Source organism: Typopeltis vanoorti, chromosome 2 (assembly GCF_054136105.1).
Source record: "Typopeltis vanoorti isolate ZY-2024b chromosome 2, IOZ_Tvanoo_1.0, whole genome shotgun sequence".
In the NCBI taxonomy this organism is placed as follows: domain Eukaryota; kingdom Metazoa; phylum Arthropoda; class Arachnida; order Uropygi; family Thelyphonidae; genus Typopeltis; species Typopeltis vanoorti.
In genome coordinates, this window is record NC_143550.1 from 117276845 (window position 1) to 117302525 (window position 25681).

Genomic DNA, 25681 nt, shown 5'->3' on the forward strand with positions numbered 1-25681 from the left:
ATCCTACTTGCCCATTCCAGGGACTGACTAGCTCTTTAACTGGTTGAAGAAAGGCTTAGAAATTATTCCTCTGATCGGCAACTAAAATCAAACTTTCTTCAGGTGGCCAAGTGCCTACCACAAGACTATTAGGTTTTTTAATCTCCTTATCCATGCAAATTTCACCACTGAAATAAACATGAATAAGATGGATAACATCAAACCTCTATATTACAAGTCTCTACATCATTAATGGATACAATTTTACACCACATGACAATGTCAGAATAACCTTGTAATTTCAGTACAACTGAACCATGAAAGAATTCATGGCAGTATGTTGAATGAATTCTTTCATGGTTCAGTTGTGGAAGCATTAAATATCAACAATATACTACACAGATACTTGAGAATTATGAAATAGCAACAACCCTTACATTAAGGGATTCCTTTGAAGATTTCTTATTCTGTATAAAAGAAACAATAAAAAAGTTTACTAAAAAGATTAGTCCCCACCCAATTAAGAAATCTTTAAACATATTGTTAGGTCACTCAAATTCTCATTCAAACTGAAAAACCCTTTGGGTTTCATGAATCCAATTTCAAAAACAGTCTGCATTTTAAAACACATCAAAAACATGAAATTCTTTCTGTGTAATATATATCATTAAGAAACAATACCTCAATATATGGACTAAATGAAATTTGATTTACCTGGAATTCAGTCCTTGGTTTTGTAAAAAGTCATGGGCACTTGTATTAAAACTTGAATATGCTAAAATAAAATAATTCTGAATTAACAAAGGGAAACAAAGATTACATAAAACTGAAATAAGATATTTAATGACACTGGTTAATAAAAACAAATAAATACCATTAATAAAGAAGCAAATTGCTTTACAGCATACTGTACATTCATTTACTTCAACATTCATTAACTGAATAAATGGGAATGCAAATGTTTATCTTGCTCATTGCAGGATCATTACAACAGATCAAAAAATTGCTCCACTAACTGGACTATTACCAAATTGGGAATGAATGGAAGAAAAAGAATCTTCCAGTTCTCTACAGTTAGCCATCGAGGGGGAAATGGATTCCCAGAGGAGTACCTTCAATGGAGATTTTATTCTTCCAACTAAAATAACCTGAATGGATTATGAAGTCAAAAATCTATTCTTATTTATGTAAATTCCACTCACAAAAAAAAAGTTGACAACCTACCATGCATTAATAGGCTACCACACACAGACTCTTAGCCTACTGATGGTACCATGTACCATCAGTAGGCTAAGAGGCTTAGGTTAAATACTCTTAAAATACTGCTCTAGAGACCAAACACAGAACCTTTTCAATCACTCCAGACTTCCAAGAAGCTGGGTGTTAGTTTAACAAAGGAAAAGGCCCTGATCTTCATCAAGAAATATGCTGAACGTTTTATAAAAAAAATTAAACCGATTTATGCATACACTTAAAAAAAGAGAAAGAAATTTTGTAACATGAAAGGTAGGAGAATCAATGTAATTCACAATATTAAGGAATGACCCTCTTCATGGATTACCACTAAACCATAGAATTGCATGGTCTTTCTAAAATATGAGCAGTTTCTTTACAGTATTATTATTCCAGCTGATGACTTCACCAAAAAGAGGAATTAACTGCTTTATTTGGTTCATTCATATCTTGAAACAATCTCTGATGCACTCTTCAAAGAAAAATGAACATATTTTGATGATAAGTTTGAAGCTCTTTATCAAAAGCAGAAGTCCACACATATCTTAGGACACTCATTAATCTCAACTGAGATTCAAGTTCTGGTTAAAACACAACTTTGCTAATGCCATATTCCTTACATGGACATTATGCACAATACTGAATGCAATTGCTCCAAGTCGTAAGTGATGATGCCATTGTTATGCAGAACTTAATGTTCTACAGTATCTTAGAACTATATCCACTTGACTATTTCTAAATTGGATAAAGGAAAAGCAGCCACAGTTATGGATAGAATCAATTATAGTCACTCTTCTTCATTATAGATCCACTTACCAAAAGACCAGCTGGAAACCCACTAATGATCAAATCTAGTATTTAAATTCTTAAATAGTGTTATCAGCTGGATAATAATACTGTGAAGAAACTATACATGTATTTTGGAATGATCTTGTTACTATATGACTTACTGTCAACACTTCATTGGATGGCCAAGTGGTTAATATACTCTCTATTTCAACCACCTCCCCCATTGAAAAAGGCTTCCATGGTGGGTTCAAATCTCACCATGGATGTTTGCAGTTATCTTTAGATTGGAGATTAATTTCCTCACTGGTGTAAGACCACTGTCCTGCTTACTGGAGGCCTGAAATTGCTTGAAAAAAGTTTATTGTTTGGTTGTTACAGTTGGGTTTCAGAATTATGTTAAAAATAAATTAAAACCTATTTAAAATTAAATTTAAAAAAAAATTAACCAATCCAGGTCCTTTATCAAAAATTGAGCACATTTCTTCATGAGGATCAAGGCCCACTCCATGCAATCGGCTGATCTAATGGTCATTTTTGACATTTGTTTCCATATTTACTACAATTTTATTAGTAAAACTCAATTACTATCCCAAGAATTTCTTCCTGACTTAATAAAGACTGCCTTTAGAATCCACTCAGGTTGGAATAATGAAGGCAATGCTGTAAAGTAAGGAGATATGATACAAATGGGAAAAAAAAAAATCATAATATTAGAAATTTTGAAGATTAAACATGTGCTGCACTTGTTGAAGCTATGTACTACATGAAAGTCAGACAGAGAGTAGAAAATGGCTAACAAATACCAGAAAAGGAGACAATACATGTGAAGAATAAAGGATCAATCAAGAAAACTGAAACAGATACAAAAGGATATGGTGATATACGAAGATTCCATAATCAGAGACATACAGGATGATAAAGCTATGAAATGTTTCTCTGGCACAAAGATTCATGACATGTTTAAAGCAATATATAAGCAAGTAGAATAAATGTGATATGATTGTGCTAGTCAGAATAAATTATTTGAAAAGATAAAAAGTATATTATGAGAGATGATATAATAGAATAAAGAATGAGAGTTTGTTACCATGGTATGACAGGAGTGAAACTGGAGAGAACAGCTGCAATTTCAAACTTATTTGTATTGTCCATAAGTGCATTGCTTAGGAGAAATGTGTACAGTATTTAATGTCATGTGATAACTTTGATGATCAAAAGGATTTATACAAACAAGATGGGCTGCTTCTTGTGAAAATTGTTGTTTCATGAAAAAGTGAATGTGAATTGTCCAAATAATTGCATGAGTGTGAATGAATGCATGCATTAAATTAAATGGGTAGAAACAGTGAACGTAATGACAAACAGCTTTAGAGATAATGATAACTTATTATTACGTGACACCTCCAAGGACTCATCGTGGGAGGGCATGCACCTCCAACTTCAGCTCACCCTTACTTAATCCGCCAACTACTACCATCAACACACAGCATTATCTACTACCCACTATCACCACTAGTACATTGTTTGTAAATTATGTATGTTCTCATGTCCAATTTGTCTGTATGAAAAACCTGAGTTTCCAGGAGAAAAAGACCCTGCTACCTCTGCATAAGATCAGCTATCAACTGAAAAAGCCCATATAAAGATTCTTCTATCATGACGAGAATTAAATTCAGTTCCTTTTCAATTGAATGATGCAATGTACCATTGTTCCCCTAATTGCAGTATGGAGACTTAGAGAACTGGACACAGAGAGAACTTGTTAGAGATGACTCAGAGAAAATGCAGGACTAGTTTTATCAAAGTGAAAAGTGAACTGTGGAAATATGGAAGGGGATGATTTTGGTTCAGCATTCAGCTCATCAGTTGGTTGTCATGTATACTAATGCCACAGTATCAAGAATAAAAGGCAAGGAGTTCTTATTAATGGTAGATGTAGTGAAACTAAAAATTATAGGCATTAGTGAGAAACAGCTGACAGAGAATATTGTTAGAGAAAAGAATGCAAGTTCAGTTCCATTTAGGGAAGATAGACAAGATAAGAAGGATAAGGGACTGCTATTAATGGCTGCAGTGGATTAAATCCAACCTAAGTACAAATCTCCAAATGGTGATTGTAGTATGAGTAACACAGGAAATGGTTTTCAGGCTGGCTGTCTGGTGTGATAGGGCAAAATACACAACTGGGCACTGCTACAGGGCAAGATTATCTGGAGAGAATGAATATGAACTGCATAGACAGAAAAATCTTATGGACACGGGAAGGACTATCATCATGGGTGACTTCATCTATGGGGATTTAGAGGGAGGGCATAGAAAATATGCAAAATGAGGGAAAATGAATTTACAGAATTACTTAGGGATAGTTAAATTATACAGTAACTTATAGAAGAAGTTTGCAGTACATGCCAGTCTCATACAGAGATAGAGGGATTTTTCTCCTGGAAACTTGGATTTTTATCCTTCAGAATGGACAAACGAGCACCGTTTGTCCATTCTTCTATCACAATTTTGTCATCTCTAACAAAATTCTACAGATATAAAATACTTACCACTAGAGGGATGGATGCAGCAGAGAAATGACAAGCTGGCTGCATTAAACTGCCTAAAGCCCCTACTCAGGAGGGTATGAGAAATGGATGGATAATACATAAAGAAAGATCAAAATAAAAAGAGGATACTGTGGATCTGATATATTATTATTGTATATTATTATACAATAATAATATACAATTGGATAAAATACTTTGGACTCCAAAGTACTATCCAATATACAACTGCATAAAATAATAAAATACTTTGGACTCCCTGGAGTGACACCTCCAGGGAGTCCAAAGACTCATCGAGGGAGGGCACCTACTCTACAACTGTCTCCACCACTCAAATCCACCTACAAATAACCACAACTAACACCAATGCCATCTACTGCTCATCACCATCACCACTAGTATTTCCACAGACAATCACAAACATCCCTGCCCACTGCGGGATTTGAATCGCAGCCTTTTGGCTGGAAAGCGGGATATGCTAGCCACTCGGCCAATCAGACTGGCGAAGAGAATATAATGAGAAAAATAATAATGATGAGACTCTGGAATGCTATAAAGAACAAGCTAGGAAATCAGATTATGAAAAGAAATTAACTGGAAAGGGAAAAGGAAATGTGAAAGAATTTATCATTATGAGTGAGTAAAAAGAATGGCCATGGAAGTGAATGGGAGACAAGTGTCAGATAGAGAAATAGCTTGAGTTGTTAATAAGGAATATATTGTAGGCAGACCCTACATGAAGCTCCTCTGGATGATGGGTAAGAATTGGTCACCTCCAGAAGGCTGATAGGTCTGCCTGGAATGTACTTCCAGGGAGTCCAGGGTACACGAATTCCACCCCTTCTCCTCCTCCTCCTCCAGGTAATTACAATTTGGAGCACATGGAAAACACAATGTTCATCGTTCATAATCAGTCCTCCTTTTTCCATGCAGACAAAACAAAATCTTGGCTTTGATGGAATGAAAGTGAAAACAATCATTTTCTGAAGCAAATAAACAATATAAGTCAGCTTGTGCTCTTATGCTCTTAGATATTACAGAGACAAATGTAAGAAAGCTAAACACTATGCAAAACTAGCTAAACAAAAGTCATGGGAGGACTTTGGCAAGAACATAGAAAATAAATATCAAGAAGGTGGCAAAATATTCTGCAGGTTGTTGAAGAAGCTTAGAAATAGAGGAAAGAGTATTGTAAAAGGAGTTAGAGAAGATAAAGGTGACATGAAAACAGGAGAAAAAGACATCCTTGAAGTATGGAGTAATTACTTTGAAAAATTGCTAAATGAAACAAGCAGTGATAGCACAGTGGTAAAAACACTCAACAGGCATACAGTCAGGAATACATATCCATAGTTGAAGGAGAAAAAAGCCATCAATGGCCTGAAATGTGGAAAGCCAGCAGGAGTAGATGATATTCATCAACAAATGCTGAAGTATGGTGGTATAAAAGTCTTACAGTGGCTGCACTGCATAGTTCAGAAAGCGTGGACAGAGGGATGAATTCCCGATGATTGAAGTAGAGCTCTCATAGTACCCATATATAAAAAGGGAAATAAAACTGAATTTGAGAATTACAGAGGTATTTCCCTACTGAGTGTTCCTGACAAGATCTATGCAAGTATACTTGAGAAATGGTTGAGAAGAATTGTGGAAGAAAAGCTTGGTGAAGAACAAGCTGGATTCAGGCTAAATAGAGGCTGTCAGGATCAGATCTTCACTTTATGACAAATAGTCGAGAAAGCATGGAAATATAATAAAGATCTGTATTTTAAGTTTTGTCGATCTGGAAAAGGCTTATGACAAGGTGCCAAGAGAGAAGCTATTCAATACTCTACAGTTATATGGTGTCAACGGGGCATTATATCAAGCAATATACTTAGTCTTTATTTGAGTTGTAAGTCAGCAGTTAGAATTGAAATACAGGAAGATGGTTTAATGTTAAATCTGGAATGAGACAAGGATTTATATTATCCCCTCTTTTATTCATTATCTATATGGATCATATTATGAAGGAAAGTGGTATTAAACATGATATCAAAATTGGAGATGTTAATGTCAGCTCTTTGCTTTATGCAGACAATGTTATATTTCTAAATAAATCCACTACAAGTCTGCAAGATTCCCTGATTAAATTGAATAACTGTTGCAATAGATATGAAGATCAGCAATAAAAAGACAAAAACAATGAAAATAGGCAGAATCGTTGAAAATATCAACTGCATTTTGAACGGAGAACCTGTGGAACAAGTAAAACATTTCAGCTACTTAGGCATGATTTTTAGTGAAGATGGTAAATTAAATATGGAAATAGACAACAGAATCAACAAAGCCGGTATGGTAGGAAGTAAGTGAATAAATTCATATGGAATAAAAGAGAAATTAGTCGGAACACTAAATTAGCTGTATGTTAAGTTATAAGTTAAGTTAAGACAGTGTTCAAACCAGTCTTAACCTATGGATCTGAGAGCTAGGTCAGAAGTAAAACACTTGACCAAAGACTAGACACTGAGGATATGAGAGTCCTGAGAAAGATTAAAGGCGTGAACAGATTGCATTAATGACAATATCATATTAAAAATGAAGATATTAGGAAAGAACTTGACATTGTCACCATCCAGGAATGCATTAGCAGAATAATCTCAGATGGTATGGTCACTTAAATAGAATGGGCGAGGAAAAATTAGCAAAACAAGTGTTCTCTGCAAGGTTGGCAGGAAAACGACTCAGAGGAAGACCAAGATATAGGTGGATTGATACTGTACAAAGTGCCTTAGACAATAGAAATACAAGATCTGATAATGTTGGAGTATTGGCAAGTATCAGACTAATTTGGAGGAAAATTGTAGATAGGAAGTTAGTAATGATGTAAATTTTTCATGTAGTACTATCACATCCTGTACATCCCTTGAGGGTACATGGCAGCAATTGGATGATGATGAATAAATAATATATTTTCTATCAATATATCAAGTTCATTACAGAAAGGGAGAATGCTAATAGTTTGCTTTTTCTAGCCATCAAGATTATCCATACCTCCTTGGATAATCTTGATGACTAGAAAACTTTACCTTTTTCAGTTTAGAAATCTATCTTCACTGACAGATACATAAATGATTCTTGCCACTGTCCATGAAACAATAGGTGTTGTGAAGACTGCTTAACAGAGATCATAGCATTTGCTCTTTAGCTTCGTCATTACAAGAACTGCACACCATTAACTATGCTGTTCAATGGCTTGTTCATACTAACCTCAACCCACCTGAGGTAGATTATGAAGATGAATGCCATTTAATTGTATAACAGATTTAACAGTGTGGAATTCTTGTTGTAATGGTGAAGCTAAAGAGCAGCTTTCTAATCAAGTCTATGTGCAGCAAAGTTATCTCTGAAGAAGTTCAGTCCAGTTATGTTATTTTTAGTTGTACCAGAGATATCCTGAAGAAGCATCCAGTTTCATAACTACATTTTTTCTAAGCACAAACTGTTCAATTCTTGTCTGCCAAAAGATAAAAAAATTCTATCCTTTATTTCAACCTTATGTTTATTGAATCCCATTCTCATTTCTATTCCAAACAAGCAATTTTAAGTGGGAGATGACTTTCATTGCCCAATGTGAGATCACTACCTGCTTATTGGAGGCCTGAAGTGGCTTGAAACAGGTCCATTTTGGTCTGTAGAGCAGGATTTTTGTACTAAGTTAAAAGTAAAAAAAATATACATATAAGGGTCAAAACTGTATAACTGAGAAGGGACCTCCACATAGCCTTTAAAAGGAATGCAGAGAACTGACCAGGCCTTCTGACCTTAATCCTCACCTTCTCGTGGTGCACCCTGTTAGGTATCCATTCGGATACTTAACGAACGACGATGGGCTGGCAATTTGGGATTTAGCCAACCAATTTATATTCTTATTGGCTTAAACCACAATGTAAAATGGTAAACATGACAGAATTTCATGCCAGCTGGAGTGTTGCCTGGTTAAACAAGGGCATCCCCTGTTGTTTTCATCAAGGAACCAGGGCGAACAGCAAAAGTCAGCTATTGGAACAAATCCTGAAACACATCCCAACTCAACATCACAAGAGTTCAAGATCGGTACTATCAACAGAAGAAGCCTGAATGGGAAAGAAATTGAGGTAGCTGTGGAATTGGATAAGTACTTGATTGACATAATAGGAGTGACTGAAACAAAATAAAAGACAAACTAGTGAGATCTTTCTGAGCAATAAATACAAAATGTTATATTCAGACAATAACAATCAGAGAAAAGAAGGAGTAGCTATAGTATTCAACACTAAATATGAGAATAATCTTCTTGAATGGAAAGGAATATCAAGTAGAGTGATGTGGGCAAATATCAGAAAGGGGAACTGGACAATGAGACTTATTTGTGCCTATGGTCCCACAGACGGTTCTAGTAAGGTAGAAGTGGAGGAATTTTTGAGGCTTTAGAAAAAGCAACTGACACTATAAAAAAAGAAAAGTTGGTCCTTGTTGGGGATCTAAATAGCACAGCAGGAAATGACTGTCAGACATACAAAAATATTTTGGGAAAATTTGGAGAAAAGAACAAAGCTAATAATAATGGCAAATACCTGTTGGATTTCTGCTCAGGACATGGACTGGTTATTACTAACACCATGTTCCAACATAAAAATGTGCACAAATTCACATGGAAAGAAGATGCAAGGAATAAGAAAAGTCTCGCTGACTATGTTATTGTTGACAGTGATGTTTTCTTACTGGTGCAGGAATTAGAGTGTACAGAGGAATTGAAATTGGAAGTGTTGAACAGGATAAAATTGAATTTAAGGTAACCCACTGGTTACCTAAAATTTTGCAGACTCATATCCCCTATACCAATTTTTGATATCTGTCAGTCAGCCATTCTCTTATCCATGGTAATATTTTATAATCAAAATCCATATTCTCCAATTGATGCAACAGTCTTCCATGTTGTATTCTGTCAAAAGCCTTAGCAAAATCCAAAAGCATCATAGTGTATCCATTCCCCTCGTTTAGCTTAATGATAACATCATAGAATGTGAGCAAGTTGCTAAAACATGACCTTCCCTTAGTAAACCCACACTGTTTATTGTAAAGTAGAGATTCTCTGTCAACTTATTTCTGAATACAAGTCTTAAGCAACTTTTCCAAAATCTTCACCACCACCCCAAGGAATAAGAAAGATACTGATTGGTCAATAGTTGGATACATCAATCTTTGCATCACCCTTGTGCAATGGGATTACCATACATTCTTTCCATTCCTGCAGATCTTACCTGTTCTGAGACTCAAATTATATAGCCTGGTTAAAGGAATAGTCAGTTCAGCTGAATACTCATTTAACATTCAAACTGAATAAGAATGCAGCAATATGGGTGATGGGATATCAGCACCTATTGCTGAATTTGTGCAACAGTTCTAATACCTCCTTCTCATGCACTTGAGTTTCTTTATCCAGTGAAGAGGTAGCAGTGAGCTCAATGTTTCATACACCAGGTTGATAGTTTCTATTTCCTTCTAAATAAGACTGAAAGTAGATAAATAATACATTATTTATCCAGAAATTAATAAATTTTTATTAGAACAGAATAATAAGATAAATATTTATCTTATTATTCTATTAACATCATTCTTGAACTAAAAGTTTCCCTTTTAAAGGGCATAAAAATTTTTATATAGGCAATTTTTCTGTTTGTTTTTATTTTTACACATAATTAATCTTTTTTTATGTGTTCTGTTTGCCTTATTCAATGTAAAATAAATAAATAAAAAACTAACTATTTTGATGAAATCTTAAAAGAACAAAAACAAAAAAAATTCTAGGAAAGGATAAGAGAATTTTGGAAGATATGAAATCTGAAAACAGAGATGAGATAAAGAATAAATGATACACATTTACCACTGAATCTGCTAAAACTGACTAAAGAGAGGCCTACCTTCTACTTGCCATCATATTGTTTCAGGTACAGTTCACAACAGTACAGCATTGAATTACTACAGGAATAGCTATCCATTATGAAGCAATTTCAAAAAAGTATATCTTCCTTGCAGAGCAGTTAGCATATCTGCTGTACAACCAACCAGCTGCAGGTTCGAATTCCACCATGGAGCATGGAGGAAACTTCATCACCTGGTGGAAGACCAATGTGCTGCTTATTGAAATGGCTTGGAAAAGTTTCATGTTTGGTTTCTAGAGCAAGCTTTCTAGATTAGATAAAAAAATAAGTAAAAGAAAAAAAAAATTCTTAGGCCACCCACAGTACTAACAATCTTACGTCCACAGAGTCACAAAAATGATAAAATATTTTCCATTTGAAATTGGGAAATATTTTATCTGAAAATACATGTCAGAAGTTATCCATAAAATTGTGTGTGTGTGTGTGTGTGTGTGTGTGTGTGTGTGTGTGTGTGTGTGTGTGTGTGTGTGTACATATGTATATATATATAAAAAATAAATAAAAACAAGTTTATAAAATTACTTGGTATCCTTAATATATATATATATATATATATATATTGTGTGTACACACACACACACACACACACACACACACACACACACACACACACACACAATCTGGTTTCTTGTTCTATTCAAACAGGAAATAATTTATGATTTCAAGAAAAGCTATCTGAAACATGAAGTATCAACCATAATTTCAAATCCTCCACCTCTGAAGTTATTTCGCAGTAAATTTTAAACAATAGTAACTCACCTGGCTGCAGACCAAATTCTAAAAGATTCTCATCTGCAATTAAGACTATCATTGCAAGAAAGAAAAATAAAAATCCTGATGTTAAGCATAAAGATCTCTCTCCAATTGCTTCTTCTCCTCGAAAATACAAAGCTGTTAGAGATAATAAAATTTTTCTAATAATTTTAGTTAAGAGATAATTTCCAATATAAATTTGCACAAAGAAAAAAAAAACAATTTTTTCAATCAAGATTTTTTTATTTTGCTGGAACAGCAGAAAAACAAGATAAATTTTTCATTTAGCTTACTTTCATGTTTCATTTTGCTTGGCTCTTTAAAAAAAAATTTTTTCATGGTATGAGCATACTAATTAAAAAAAAAATACTGTATATTTCATTTGTATTCCACACATGAAATATACAAAATATTTAGTTTTTTTTTTTACAATTACTATAGAAACATATACAAATTTTATACAGTGTAAGGTGTATTTAGTGCTCTGAAAAAGCACTATAGTCAATCTCACTACAGAAAATACCATTATTTTCCATTAAAACACCCTTTTTTTTATGAACTGTTTGTCCAGAAGATTCCCCCCTCCCATTATTATTATTATTATTTGGTAACTTCCATGAAGTCAAAAGACTCATTGTGGGAAGCCCACTCAACAAGAAACATGTCTATCATAATGAGATTTGAAGTTATTTACACTACCTGCACTCACAGTGCACTCAGACAATGCATTCCACTCATCAACAACTCTCCATGAAAAAAAAATCTACTCCTCACACTCTTCTTCACCATATCTTTCTACAACTTCCAGGGATGGCCTCTCATTCTTTCCATCTTAACATCCACTCTTTTTATAATTTATTCTGTATTAATCTGATAGAATTCGTTAACTAACTGGAAGATCCCTATCATATTTTTTTCCTTCTTTTCCTCCTATCCATCAACCTCTGTAATTGACATTCTCTCAAATAAGCTTCATAATCAACACTACAGAGTACTGTATCACTTTGGTTATTTGTCTTTGGACCTTCTAGCATTTCCACATCACAATGAAAACTAAGTAACCAAATCTGAGCACAAGAGTCCATAATGCTTTATATAGAGGCATCACATAATCATAATTTGTAATATATGCCATCTGAAGCAAAAATTACTGGAACTGATTTCTGATAAAAATTATAAAAAAAATTACATAAGGCAGACAACAGATCAAAATATTTTTAATAAAATCTAAATAAAGTTTTAATATAAACTTAAATCCAAATTAATCATTATAATTTACCTCCTTATGATGGTCCAAAAATGTAATGTTATCAACTCAAATATAAAATATCTAAATATGGTAGCAAGGATCGAAATTATTTTATTTACTGCCCTCTTTATACTGAGCAAAATACACCAAGGATGCACAAAGTATAAATGCAATTTTTTTTTTATAAAAGGATACAAAGTAAATCCCAAAACAAGAATACACCACAGAATACTGAGATTTACTTCTTCCTTAGCAGGCATGAGAAAGTAATACAGCTCTGTGAGAGAATAGACAATAACTGAACATAAAGCAAAGTCTAAAAGCCACTGATATTCAGAATAAAACCTTAACTGGAACATATCCAGTGGCTGTACTGCAACTGAATCAAGCTGTAGTTCTAGATTTTTTGGAACTAAAAATTCTGTATCTTCAGTATTTTCATTATGTCTAAATAGAGAAAAGAAAATGTTTGCATATAAGTAAAATTTAACCATAATTTTAATTATTAAATCAAAATACATATATCTTTCAAAACAAGTGATAAGTAACATTAACATACATGATCACTATCATTTGAGGTAAACATTCCACATTATATAAGCCAACAGTTGTTGATTCCTTGTTTCAATAAAAATCTGGAACCATATAAAACCAAGACTTCTGCATTACTTCAACCTTGGTATCACCTCTGGGTCTAGCTCCCACTGAAGATACCTCAATAAAGGTCGAAACTAGTCTGGATAGTGACCCTTCCCATTATGGAATACTAAGGCAAGTAGCATGAAGTTATAAGCTTCTATATACAAGTTGCCCCAGTCTTGAAAATAGTTCAGGTGCAAACTTGTTTGCTCACACTTGGATAAAGGATTAAACCAAGTATATGATTTCTTGGTATCTTTAATTTATATCATATAAAACTAAGTTATTAGTTACTATAAACAAGGAATGAAAATAATTGCAAAAAAATTTATAGTCAAACTGTACCCAACAAACACTAAACTTTTTTAAGTGTTTGTTGGGTTTAAATTTGATGGTTACTTTTACCATGAGTTGCCTTGGTCTTGTACTACCTGTAGGATAAGCTAGACTTGCAACACTTGCAGGCGCAAACTTGACTTGTTTGTCTGTTTGCTTACTTGGGAAATGGAGTAAAACCAGGTTTAAAAATAGCTTGGTAACTTTAACATTTATTATACCCAAGGTAAAATATTTTCTACATTTATATCTCCTCCTGAGATTTTTATTTAATAAGGTTAAAACACCTTATGGTAACTTGTTCTGGTAAAATACTTATGAGCTCTGTATTACTAAAATCTTGGTATTTCTAGCCTGGTTCCCACTGATGAGACCTCAATAAAGGTCAAAACCGGTCTGGGTAGTGGCCACCTTGCCTTTAATACAAAACATCATACATCTCCTCTAGGAGATGCGCTTTGCATTAAGGGTAAATATTAAGCTTATACTACTTTTACCATGAGTTGCCTTGGTCTTGCACTACCTGTAGGATCAGCTAGACTTGCAACACTTGCAGGCACAAACTTGACTTGTTTGCTTACTTGGGAAATGGAGTAAAACCAGGTTTAAAAATAGCTTGGTAACTTTAACATTTATTATACCCAAGGTAAAATACTTTCTACACACACACACACACACACACACACATATACACACACCGTATTTGCCGGCGTATTAGACGCACCCCTTTTTTTTTACATTTTTTAGGAAAAAAACTTTATCACTGAATATTATAATGAATTTACATAATAAAATTCAATAATTTTTCTTCATATTCAGCTGGCATCTTTTGTGATATTTTTGTTTTAGTCCTCATACATAGCAGGTTTCTCTTCATGAATCTTGAACACCATGATGTTGATCCAGTAAAGTTAGCGATCCCTCTGTAAGTGACTATCGCTTTCTCTTGATGAATAATCATTTTTGTAGACACTGAAAGTCCCACTTTTCTGTTGTCTAAAATCCAAGTATTCATTTCTGCTTCAAGTTCTGGCCATTTTGCAGTTCCACTTCGTAGGTTATGTTTACTGTGAGTTGCTTTTTTTTTTTTAGATCCTCTTCCTGATTTCACCAAGTTCTTATCATTTTCTCAGTTTGGGGTGGCCCAAAATGCCTCTCTCTGCAGCCCTGTTTCCATGTTCTTTAGCATACGCAATGTAACTTGTATTGTAGCAATGTCGACGTTTTTCACCCATAATTTACCAAGAAATTTAGAGAAAATTTAATGGCATATCTGTGATTTAACAGCTGTGATCGCCGATGACAGCGCATACGCATCCACTGAACTCTACGTAACTGGAATGCTCTCACATACCGCAAGGAAGCAAGAAAGAAATTGCGTAACTCGGAACTTCCGAGTTACGCGAGCTCCAAGTCGGAACAGAGAAAATTTCCAGAAATGAAAGTAATAAAAAACTTAGTATCGGCGTATAAGACGCACCCTGTTTTTCAGACCTATTTTCAAAGAAAAAAAGTGCATCTTATACGCTGGCAAATATGATATATACTTGACTCTGCAAGAATCAACAGAAATTGTTCGTGTAGGTGGCAGAAACTTTTTAATCACTCAGTCCACCTAGCTTAATGGAAACATGAAGTGGCTTGAAAAAGTTTCATGTTTGGTTTCCATATTTATTTAGCTTTTAGTCCACCTACAGGACTAGCACTAATATAGGTTTATGGCTTTTTGTGGTAGGATTCACAAAAATATATGCATCTCTGCCATCTATCAAGAAAAGACAATTTTAAGTTGGTGATATTTCAGTATTTCATCTACGACTAAAAAATAAATAAATAATAATAAAATTGCAATGGATTGCTTAAATAAGCAATCTCTCATTTCATTGTTTAAATATTACTATTAACAATTTTTTTGTTTTTGCTGTCAGCTATCTGCAAGTATGCCAATACTGACAACTATTGCACTTAGTCAATACCAAGTACCAAATGCAAAAAACTCAGACATGATGAAAGTCAAATAAATGTGACATTAGAGTTTCATTTATTTTCTTCAAATAAAAAGTACTTATATCATGTTTTTAAAAAACTTAATAACGAGTATATTTCAGATTACTACATCACAGTTTAATGCAATGCCAAAAGAGATTTATGTGTACGAGTTCATGAAAGGAATATTTTAGGAGAAAAACAATAAAAAAATGTAAAAAAAAAAATCTTGGTAGTTGAAAGAATTAATACTGAGACTGCCTGTGTTCAACTAGTTTGTTATGCACAATGAAAAGAGCTTATCCTCTCAATCTGAGACTGATTTATAACACTAAATTAGGATTAATATTAATGATATGGATAAAGTTCAGTTTCAAACAACTACTTTTATAGTTGCAGAACTTTGGTTTCAGGTATAGGAATTATTTAATACCAAGTAAGATAAATAAAATTCCTATACAGTCAATGCTCACTACAGCAAACACCACTATAACAAACCACTAGAAAGCCAATCCAACAAAGTCCCATAGGTACAATGCTATGCTAAAAGAAATTCACTATGGCAAACTACCCACTTACAACAAACTATTCCTGTGATCCATACAGATTTGTTATAGTGAGAAGTGGCTGTATTCAAATCAGTGTTGTCCAAGTCAGAAGACCAATGTATTAAGCATGTTTCGTGAATATTTAAAATAAAGTTATAAATCCTCTCATGTCTTTCATTCACCAAAGGAAGTAAGCTGAACTCTTTCTGTCTTAATTAACTTTTGGAAAATCAACAGACAATCAGTTCTACACCTTTAGTCACAATGATAGCCAAGTTTATGGTTGCCAATGCGTTTGAACATTATGGTTTGAGGACTATGGTCTCTATAGCAGAAAGAACAGCAATTCTCTCTGGAATAGCAAATTGCTGTCATCTTGAATTCTTAAACCTTAACTGTGTGCAATAACAAGTTCTACAATTGATTTTTCTGAGTTTTGAAATAAAAAAATCCAGGGGTTTTTTTTTTTTCAATCTTGAGAACTGGCTGGAAAATATGTCCATCTAATAGGTAACTTAAACTTATTATAATGGGTCTTTCTTCTGGCATGCATTAAGGAACCATAAATGTTGCAAAAAGACAAAGATATTAAATATTATTTAATTATAAATGGAAAGCTTCTGCACACTGAAATAGCAGAAATATTTAATACATAAAATGTGTTTGCGAAGTTTAAACATCTGTGGATAACAATAAATGAGATGAACTCAAATAATTTAATACCTATCTTTTCCTTTCTTTCCTTTGCCTTTACCTGCATTACGTTGTATACCTGAAAGTGACCTGAGCTCCTCATCTGAAGGATGAAGATATCTCACCAGCCTAAAAGAAAGCAAAAATTAGTATTAAGATAGGCTTTTAAATAAAATATCTCATTAATAAAAGAATGTGCATTACTGTCTGATTTAAAAACTGGAATTTTTGTTTGTTATTGTGACACTAGTACTCATTAAACTAGCTAGTTTCTGATAACCAAATAGCTGGTTAATTCCTCAGGATATATTTATAAAGAGCACAACATTGATAAAGTAAATCTAAGGCAAAATTGTGAGCAGGGAAAAAAAAAAAAAAAAGCATGAGTCATGTATTGTTTCTGAATTATGAATGCTGAATTACAGAGATTGTACATACTATATAGTCTAATAGAGGATATCTCTAATAATCACTAGTGTTGAAACAACTGAAGCTAAACTGAGATGAAAAAGCAAAATGATTTAAAAAGATAGTGAGTGAAGGAAAAAAGAAAGGAAGAAATGAAATGAATTCATGAAACAAATGGTATGGCTAGAGTTAACCTGCTACACATTTAGTTTCATGAGTCCATCTCATTTCCCATCTTCCTCTCTTTTCTTTAATTTAATGTTCCATCAAAGCTATTTTATTTTTAACTAAGTAATTTAAGAAAATTACATCACTAGGATATACATTAAAATAAATTTTAATAATATACTTCAATATTTCAGCAACGTCACGTTGCCATTTTCAAGAAACTTAAGAACAAGACACGTGCACGCAGGCACAACAAACAGTAAAATGATTTTACTTTCATTATTATTTACTTTCATTTTATGATTTTACAGTAATTTTACTGTTTGTTGTGCCTGCATGCACGTGTCTTGTTCTTAAGTATAATATAATATCTCCGTATAATTTCAACGCAGGCACAACAAACAGTAAAATGATTTTACTTTCATTATTATTTACTTTCATTTTATGATTTTACAGTAATTTTACTGTTTGTTGTGCCTGCATGCACATGTCTTGTTCTTAAGTTTCTTGAAAATGGCAACGTGACGTTGCCGAAATATTGAAGTATATTATTAAAATTTATTTTAATGTATATCCTAGTGACGTTGTAATTTCCTTAAATTACTTAGTTAAAAATGCATAACCAAAGTCTAAGCCTTTCCACGAGAATTTCCATGACAAAGCTATTCTAGCTTTGCTCCTCAAAATAAAAAACTCTGCTCTATATGTCCCTTTTGTTGTATTCCAGTCATATCCATGCAAAATACCCACATTTATACCTTTGTTCACCATATACACCTCCAACCTCTTCTTCTTGTTCCTGATAGTTAACCTTTCATTATAACAAATACCACTATAGTGAACTCACTTACTATAACCACTGAAAAATTTCAAACCTCATGGTATCTGTGCTGTGCCAAAGAAAATTCACTACAGCAAAGCTTACAAACCTGTAGTGAAATTGACTATATCTGAGAGATTTTTCAATTTTCTCTTATTACGACTTCTACCATTTTTCAGACATTGCAAATTACCTTCTCTCAATCTATTATCCGTATAATTATCCTGATTATCCTTATAATCAGCTCCAAACCCTTTCTGAGGTTAATATACTGCTTCAAAATCCAATCGCCCAAATTTTCACAGTGGCCTAGAAATGGGAGATTAACAGAATCTCCCTATTTATCAATGTTCTAATCTACCATTACCCAGGTTTTCTTGTCACTTTTTGTAGCATAATGCTATGGATGCAACATTCAGCTCACCATCTCATTTAAGGGCAAAATCATTTAACTAAAGAGAGTTGAAATCTCATCTTGTCTGATTATACTGCCTGCTGATTCAAATTAAGAGCCATCATATAGGCAACATTTCTGATCTCTCTCCCTAGCACAACTGAATATCTTTCTCAAAACCATTCACAATTTCATTAATATGCAGGATGAAATGTAGTAATCCAAGCAGAAAGCCCTGTAGCAACCTGCTTGTGACCTTTCAGGTATTGTTCCTTCTTTTATACACAGCTCTTTGATATCTTTCTGTTAACCAGTCTCCTACTCAATCCAATTTATCACAATCTCAACAATGATTGTGAATTTTTTCACAATCATTGTTGAATTGTGAAATTTTTGTCATACAAACTGTCAAATGCCTTTGCAAAATCTAGATATATAACATATAAAGTTGATAACAAGAGTGCATGCATTCTTGTTATCATCATCTTTTGTTTACTCTATTATAAAGAGACCACATTAATAAAGCAAGACTGTCCTTTAAATACATGCTAGACGTGAATCGTACCACAATCCATCTAATCCTATACCTTAGCCTTCCCAACAACTTCACTAATATCTCAATTACCATACTAGGAATGCAACCTGGGTTATGGTTTGATGAGGGTCTTCAATAGTACGGTGATATTATTTTACTTTCCCTACACTATTAGAATCCTCCAGCAATAAGGCTTTCATTAAGCAACAAAGTCAAAGGTGCTATAAATTCTCAGCATACTCCCTTAAAACATACAGATATATCCCAATCAGTCCTGCAGCTTTATTATATTCCTAACTCCAGGCACATTAACATCTGGATAATCTACATAATTAAAAGCAGAGCTAAAATTTAATGATTCATTGTACTATTTACCAATACAATCTCAACTCAGTAAGCTTCTGATATATTTCTTTTGATACGATTCATGAAAAAAAGTAAATGAACTGCTTTCAAAACTGATAGTACATACCTCAGAAAATTCACAAAATACATCTGCTTTGTATGCTGAACTAATGACTCCAAATATTCAAGTTTACTGATTGCTTGCAAAATCAAGTATGAAAATGATCCCAAATAATTATGCAGTTCATAACAGTATTCCTGTACAGTAACATCATTATCACAGCAGAAAAGCTCTAAATCTAGCCATTTTTGACTAATGAGGTAGTTTATTTAATCATTGTTATTTATAAATAATTTTGAATTTGTTACTAATAATTTATTTTTGCTAGTAAAAGTGTCACGATTTAAACAAGAAGCGAGATAAATTTCAGTCATATTCAAAATACAGTAATCTACCATTTATCTAACCTTCAAACCAACAACTCTTCAACCAACTGTATGTCTTGCATGTCAACCAACTTCTGATACAGCATCATGTAATTGTATTTCAATTATCAGAACAGCAAACTGCCTTCCTAATGTGGTCAGATAAACAGTACTAGTACTGGTATGGTAATCTGACTGTGGTCAGATTACTGTACCAATACTCACCAAAATTTGTTCAGCCAGAATAGAACTGTTATATGTGTACAGACAAGTGAATAAATTAATCTAAGTACTCAGATTAAAATGTATATATAATCAGTTTAATGAATGGAAGATGACTTTTTTTTTGTTACCTTTAAAATAAAATAAAAAAAGTGAAGGTATAAAAACAAGGAGTATTCTGTACACTTTACTCAATAGAATTCACAACAGTCTGACTGTTTTCAAGCTACTGCAAAAAACACTAAGCTAGATATTGTAAATTCTTGTATAGAAAGATTTTTGAATAAAATTTCATCTATACCGATTTTACTTTGGAAATAAAATTAATTCAATATACTTTTATTCTGATTAATATTTAACTCAATTTTTCTGTAATAAACCTGAAAAAAAAAAAAGAATAAATTGTAATAAGAAATTGTACAGGCAAAGAATTAACTCAGACAGGATTAGTATGTAAGACCTGAGGCGATCACAACTCACATCAGTGGAGTATGGGTTTCCTGACTTGACTCAGCGACCACCAGGTGGCTGAGAAGACCCCTTCAAGAAAATCCGGGCGATTAAATCTGTGAGAGTTTAAATCGGGAGAGCAGAATAAAGGGGGACAAATCGAAGGAAAAGAGCTTTTTCAGTGCAAGGTTTCGTGGGCGCAATCCTTTCGGAGGCTAGGCTTTCCAGTTCTGATTTTCCTTTCCTGCTCTTGCTGCGAGGAATTTCCAGCGTGTCCTGCTGTTCCAAGGACGAGGACCCACGTCCCACCAGCCGATGCCCGATGATGATAGAAATTTCGTAATAGCAGTGACGGAATACTCCAAACTTTCCACCGCTAAATTCCTTGGTGATCTCCGCGTGTGAGGTATCATTGATGTCGTAAAACGTGCCCATGTGTGAATTTTACCAGAAAGTAGAAGAAGGTGTCAACGATCTCTAGGATCTTGTGTAATGAACTGGATGACAAAGTAACAAGTAAGACTTTTGTGTAGGACTTTCCTAGATGTGAAATTAATGGCAAAGATTGTTGAAATTTTTTTTTTGTTAGCATAAAGAATAGTAGTAAGGACAGAAAGCCAATTTGTTGAAAATAATTGTTAAGTAAGATGCAGAGTTATAAGGAATTAGATAATGTTGTATATTGAAGAAGGAATAGTATGTGAAAGTTCTGTTAAGCCTAATATCATATATAGTCTGAGTTAAATTAATGTAAAGTATGTGCAAGTCTGCTTCTGTGTCTGAATTATCTGTGTAATTAATTGCATCAGTCATTGAGCTTAAGCGAGAAATGTTAAGTAATCTAGTGGAGAACTAGACACGTGAATTTTATGTTTTTTCCATGTCAATTTTGATTAGTGAATTTCAGTTGGATTAATTTAGTATGCGTAGTGTAAACTTTTTTTATGTACTTTGATTTAGCATGAATAAATTGTTTTGTTTGTCAAATCACTCACCTGATTCTGCCTGACCAATGCACTTCTCATAAAAAGATAGAACCTGTGTGACTTTAAGAGTAAACGTAGCCACGACTGTTGAAAAGTAGATTTAAATGTTGCTCGACTTAGTGATAAATATTAGAGATATTTCTGTGTTGTGCTGAACGCTTTTTTTTTTTGCATGTATTGGAAGATATACAATTCCTCTACGCGATCTCTAATGGTGCAGTCGTAAATACAAATAAATTTTCAGAGATCATCGTGAGAAAAAGCCAGAGGCAACTCCTAATATTCTAAAATACGTACACGTGAAGTAGCATAGTCACGACCTTGAGAGGGGGGGGGAATTAATTGATAGGCTGACGGGATTAAGAGGTAGTAGTCTATTTCAAGCAATGAGATTACACAACTCGGCATTATGACTTTAAGTAAATTAAATTAGTAAGGAGAAGAAATATTGAATTTTAAAGTACAAACATTTTTTAAAGTATAAAATATAAAAACATCTTAAAATTTACAATATTAAACGAGATATCTATAAAGTTTGCATGTCCTCAGTCTATCCTCATAACTAACACTGTAGAGTCCTGATATCAATTTGGTTATACAAGAGGTTATCAGATGACCTCTTGTACAGTTTGAATTCTGCAAAATGCAACAGAGAGAATTTGCCGAGGATTTAAATAAAATCTGTTAACGCTTCATTTTATTTTATAGACACTTTTTAGACACTCTGCATAATTAAGATAACTATAAACATACAAGTAATTTTCATAAAGTTCTACTAGTATTTGCTATTGAATGTTATATTTCTTTTCTACAATAATTCACAAAAATAAATTGTCCTAATAAGTAAATATGCAATAAGCAAATACAGGTAATTCTCTTTTTACATGCTTTTTTTTTTTTATATACACAATTTTGAAATAACACAGTTTAGAAAACAAAAGCAATTCTATTTTTGCACAGTATATTTTGATTTAACACTATTCAACCTGAATTTTGGGAACCCACCCCATTCCTGATGTTTTAAATGTCAGGGATTACTCTACGCTACAGGATGTAGACAATTCTGGCGACAACAAAAAAATCAATTTTTGCAATTACTATTCCTCAAAGTTAAGCCGACAGATGATCTGTTATATTCACTTGTCGTTGAATCCTGGAAGCAGAAGGGTGCTGTGCTGATTCCTTGAAGTTAAGTTGGTCCATTACGGGAGGCCAGCCTATATAAAGCTGCTTGGAAGGAGTTATGCTGTTTGCTAAACAATCATTTCTTGTTTATAATTCAAAATGTTTACACGTCTTGTGTTTTGTTCATGAAAGTTTTGTTTGTGCAATTGATTTATACAGGTATGTATTAAATTTTGAAGAAGGAAAAGGCCCTAATGATGTGGATAGAAGACTGATCATAAAAAGGAATACCTTCAAACAGAAATGTCATCAAACAGAAAGCATTATGGCTGTACAAACAGATTCAGGAAAAGGAAGGAATTAAAATTTTGCAGAAAAATCACAATTGTGATTTTTCTGCAAGCAAAGTTTGGCTTACAAAATTTCTCAAAAGATACGTGCTTCATAATGTAAAAATAAAAGGAGAAGCTACGTCTACAGATGAGCCAGCATTAGGGAATTTCTTCCAAAAACTGTCCAAAATTATTGAAAATGGTGGCTACACTCCTGATCAAGTTTGGAACGTAGATAAGACAGGCTTTTGTTCGAAAAAAATGCCAAGTAGAACTTATACAGCGAAATCAAAAAAGTGTTGGGGGGAGTGGCTTTAAAGCAGCCGAGGATCATGTGACTATTACTTTGCAGGAATGCTTCAGGAGAACGTATATTAAAACTATTACTCATAAAGACCCCTAAGAACCAAGGGCAATGAAAGGTGTGGTTTTTAACATGTTACCAGTGCACTGGAAGACAAACAAAAAAGGTTGGGTTACAAAAGAAAATTTTAATGAATGGTTCCATCAATGTTTTGTTCCAGAAGTTAAATGCTATTTGATGGGAAAAAGTCTGCACTTTAAAGTTTTATGGATTATAGACAATGTGCCTGTCCATCCTGTTTTAGAACACCCCGAATGTGGAATTTTGTTTCCTGCCACCTAATACAACATCCTTAAAGCAACCACTAGAGCAGAGTGTGATCACTACCTTCAAACCTTACATAAGAACATTCCAATACATTTTGGATAAACTAGATAAGGATACTTTCCTGACAGTTATTGATGTGAGGAAGAAATTTTCTATTTTGGATTGCATCAAACTTGCTAAGTTGGAATTATCAGAATTGAAACCATCAACTTTAAATGCATGCTGTAAAGCTACTTGGCCAGAATATGTGAAAAAGAAAACCCTGTACTCCATACAACTGAATATCCCAATATCATCAGATTGGCACATGCAGTTGGCAGAGAAGGATTTGATGATTTTTTGTCTGCAGATATTGAAGAATTGATGGTTGACAAGGCTGTTAGTGATGACGAAATAACAGAAGCTATCCTTGAGAATCTCGATGAAAAAGAAAAAAGTGATAATGATGATGAAGAGATTCTATTCACTGAAGGATTAATTAAAGAAGGGCTTCAAATAGCTAGTAAATTGCAGTCTTTTTTTTTTTTTTTTACACATGATCCAAATACTGAACGACCTGAAAAGTTTAAACGTGAACTGAAGTCATGTATGGTGTGATATGAAGAATTATGCAAAAGAGGATCTTAATGATTAATTACAGAGTTTGTACTTGAAACAAAAAAAATCTTCAGAATTATTGGAAATTAGTGCTAATTTAGTTCCTTTTACTGAAGAAAAGGTTTCGCCATTGCAGTATGAACAGGACGACCGAAGTGTTTCAAAGTGATGGAAGTGATTTAATTCCAGTCTCACACAAAAAGAATCTGGCTACTGTCAGAAAGTGAAATTTGTTTTATTAGTGACACACTAATTTCTTTAAGAAAGATACATATGTATATACTTTGAATAAGTATTTAAAATAAAAAAATATTCCATTAAAATTAAACAGAGTTTTATTCAATGATTTTCATATGTTTTTCTTTGAAAATAACTCATTGTTCTTATCAGGTTTTCACATCTGGAACCATCCTTCTATTTTTTTCATATGCACTGTATTCTTTTTTAGATTGTTTTCATTTACACGGTTTTTTCTGGAACCAATCTACCGTGTAAATGGAGAATTGGGTGTAATATGGAAAGTTTGATCTATATATGCATGAACTTTAGTGACATTTTTAAGAAGTTTAGATCAGTAAAAATAATACCTGTAACAAAGTAGCCATCTTCCAATAGAGAAATGAGATGACAGCTTTTGGAGGAAACTGGCCATCACCATAGTTACTACCAGCTGTACACCAAACACAGCCTAAAGAAAGAAAAACTAATTAGAAAAGCAAGTCTGAAGCAAAAAAAAAGAAAATGAATGAACTACTTTCCCATTTTTCTCATGTATGTCAATCTAAGTAAAATGATTCCTATTGTTTGCTACAAAATATAGGATACCACAAAAAAGAAGGTATCCCACTATTTTTTATGTACTGTTTAAATATTAATATTTAAACTGTTAACATTAATTAGTTTTATTATTTTATTATTTTGGGGTGCAATCCTAGCTCACCTTCTTGTGGTGCATCCTGGATAACGCTAAAGAGCTAGAGCGACTTGGCAACCAGACTATCTTCTCGATCTCCTGGTTACAGCACACATGAACTCAAACACACGAATTAGCTCTCTTAAGGGCAAGATGACTAGGAATATTGGACCTGTAGTTCGAATTTGCCAAATTAACATTGAGGGTATATGTAGAGCAAAATATGAATACCTCTCAAAGATTTTATATGACAACAATGTCGATGTTGTCTTATTCAAGAGACTCACTATAAGGATGAGGATCAGCTCCACCGCAAGGGCCGAATTCCTGGTTACATTATCATTGGAGCCACTTGCCATCATGCACATGGCCTTGCCACCTATGTACGTAATACCCTAGAAGATTCCCACCTCATTACAACCAACATTGTCGGCGGTGTGCATCTGATAACAACTATGATAGGGAACATAACCATTACCAACGTGTATAAACCCTCTGCTCTCTTGTGGCCTCCACAAGTTCTATCAGTGCACAATCACCCTGTGATGCATATAGCAGACTTTAACAGCCACAAGCTATAGAAATATGCTTCCAACAATGAATGCAAAGATA

General features: G+C 33.6%; 1 protein-coding gene across 2 annotated transcripts in view; it reads right to left on the reverse strand.

Annotated features, from left to right (window-relative positions):
• Positions 1–25681, reverse strand: part of emei (transmembrane protein 161-like emei) — an 89019-nt gene that overhangs the window by 53652 nt on the left and 9686 nt on the right. For both annotated transcript variants that reach the window (XM_090412838.1, XM_090412847.1), the window contains exons 2-6: positions 24744–24844; positions 16748–16846; positions 12711–12962; positions 11273–11427; positions 694–754 (exon numbers count right to left, since the gene is read on the reverse strand). In XM_090412838.1, coding sequence (XP_090268964.1) covers positions 694–754; positions 11273–11427; positions 12711–12962; positions 16748–16846; positions 24744–24844 — 668 coding nt within the window. The remainder of the gene's footprint in view (positions 1–693; positions 755–11272; positions 11428–12710; positions 12963–16747; positions 16847–24743; positions 24845–25681) is intronic.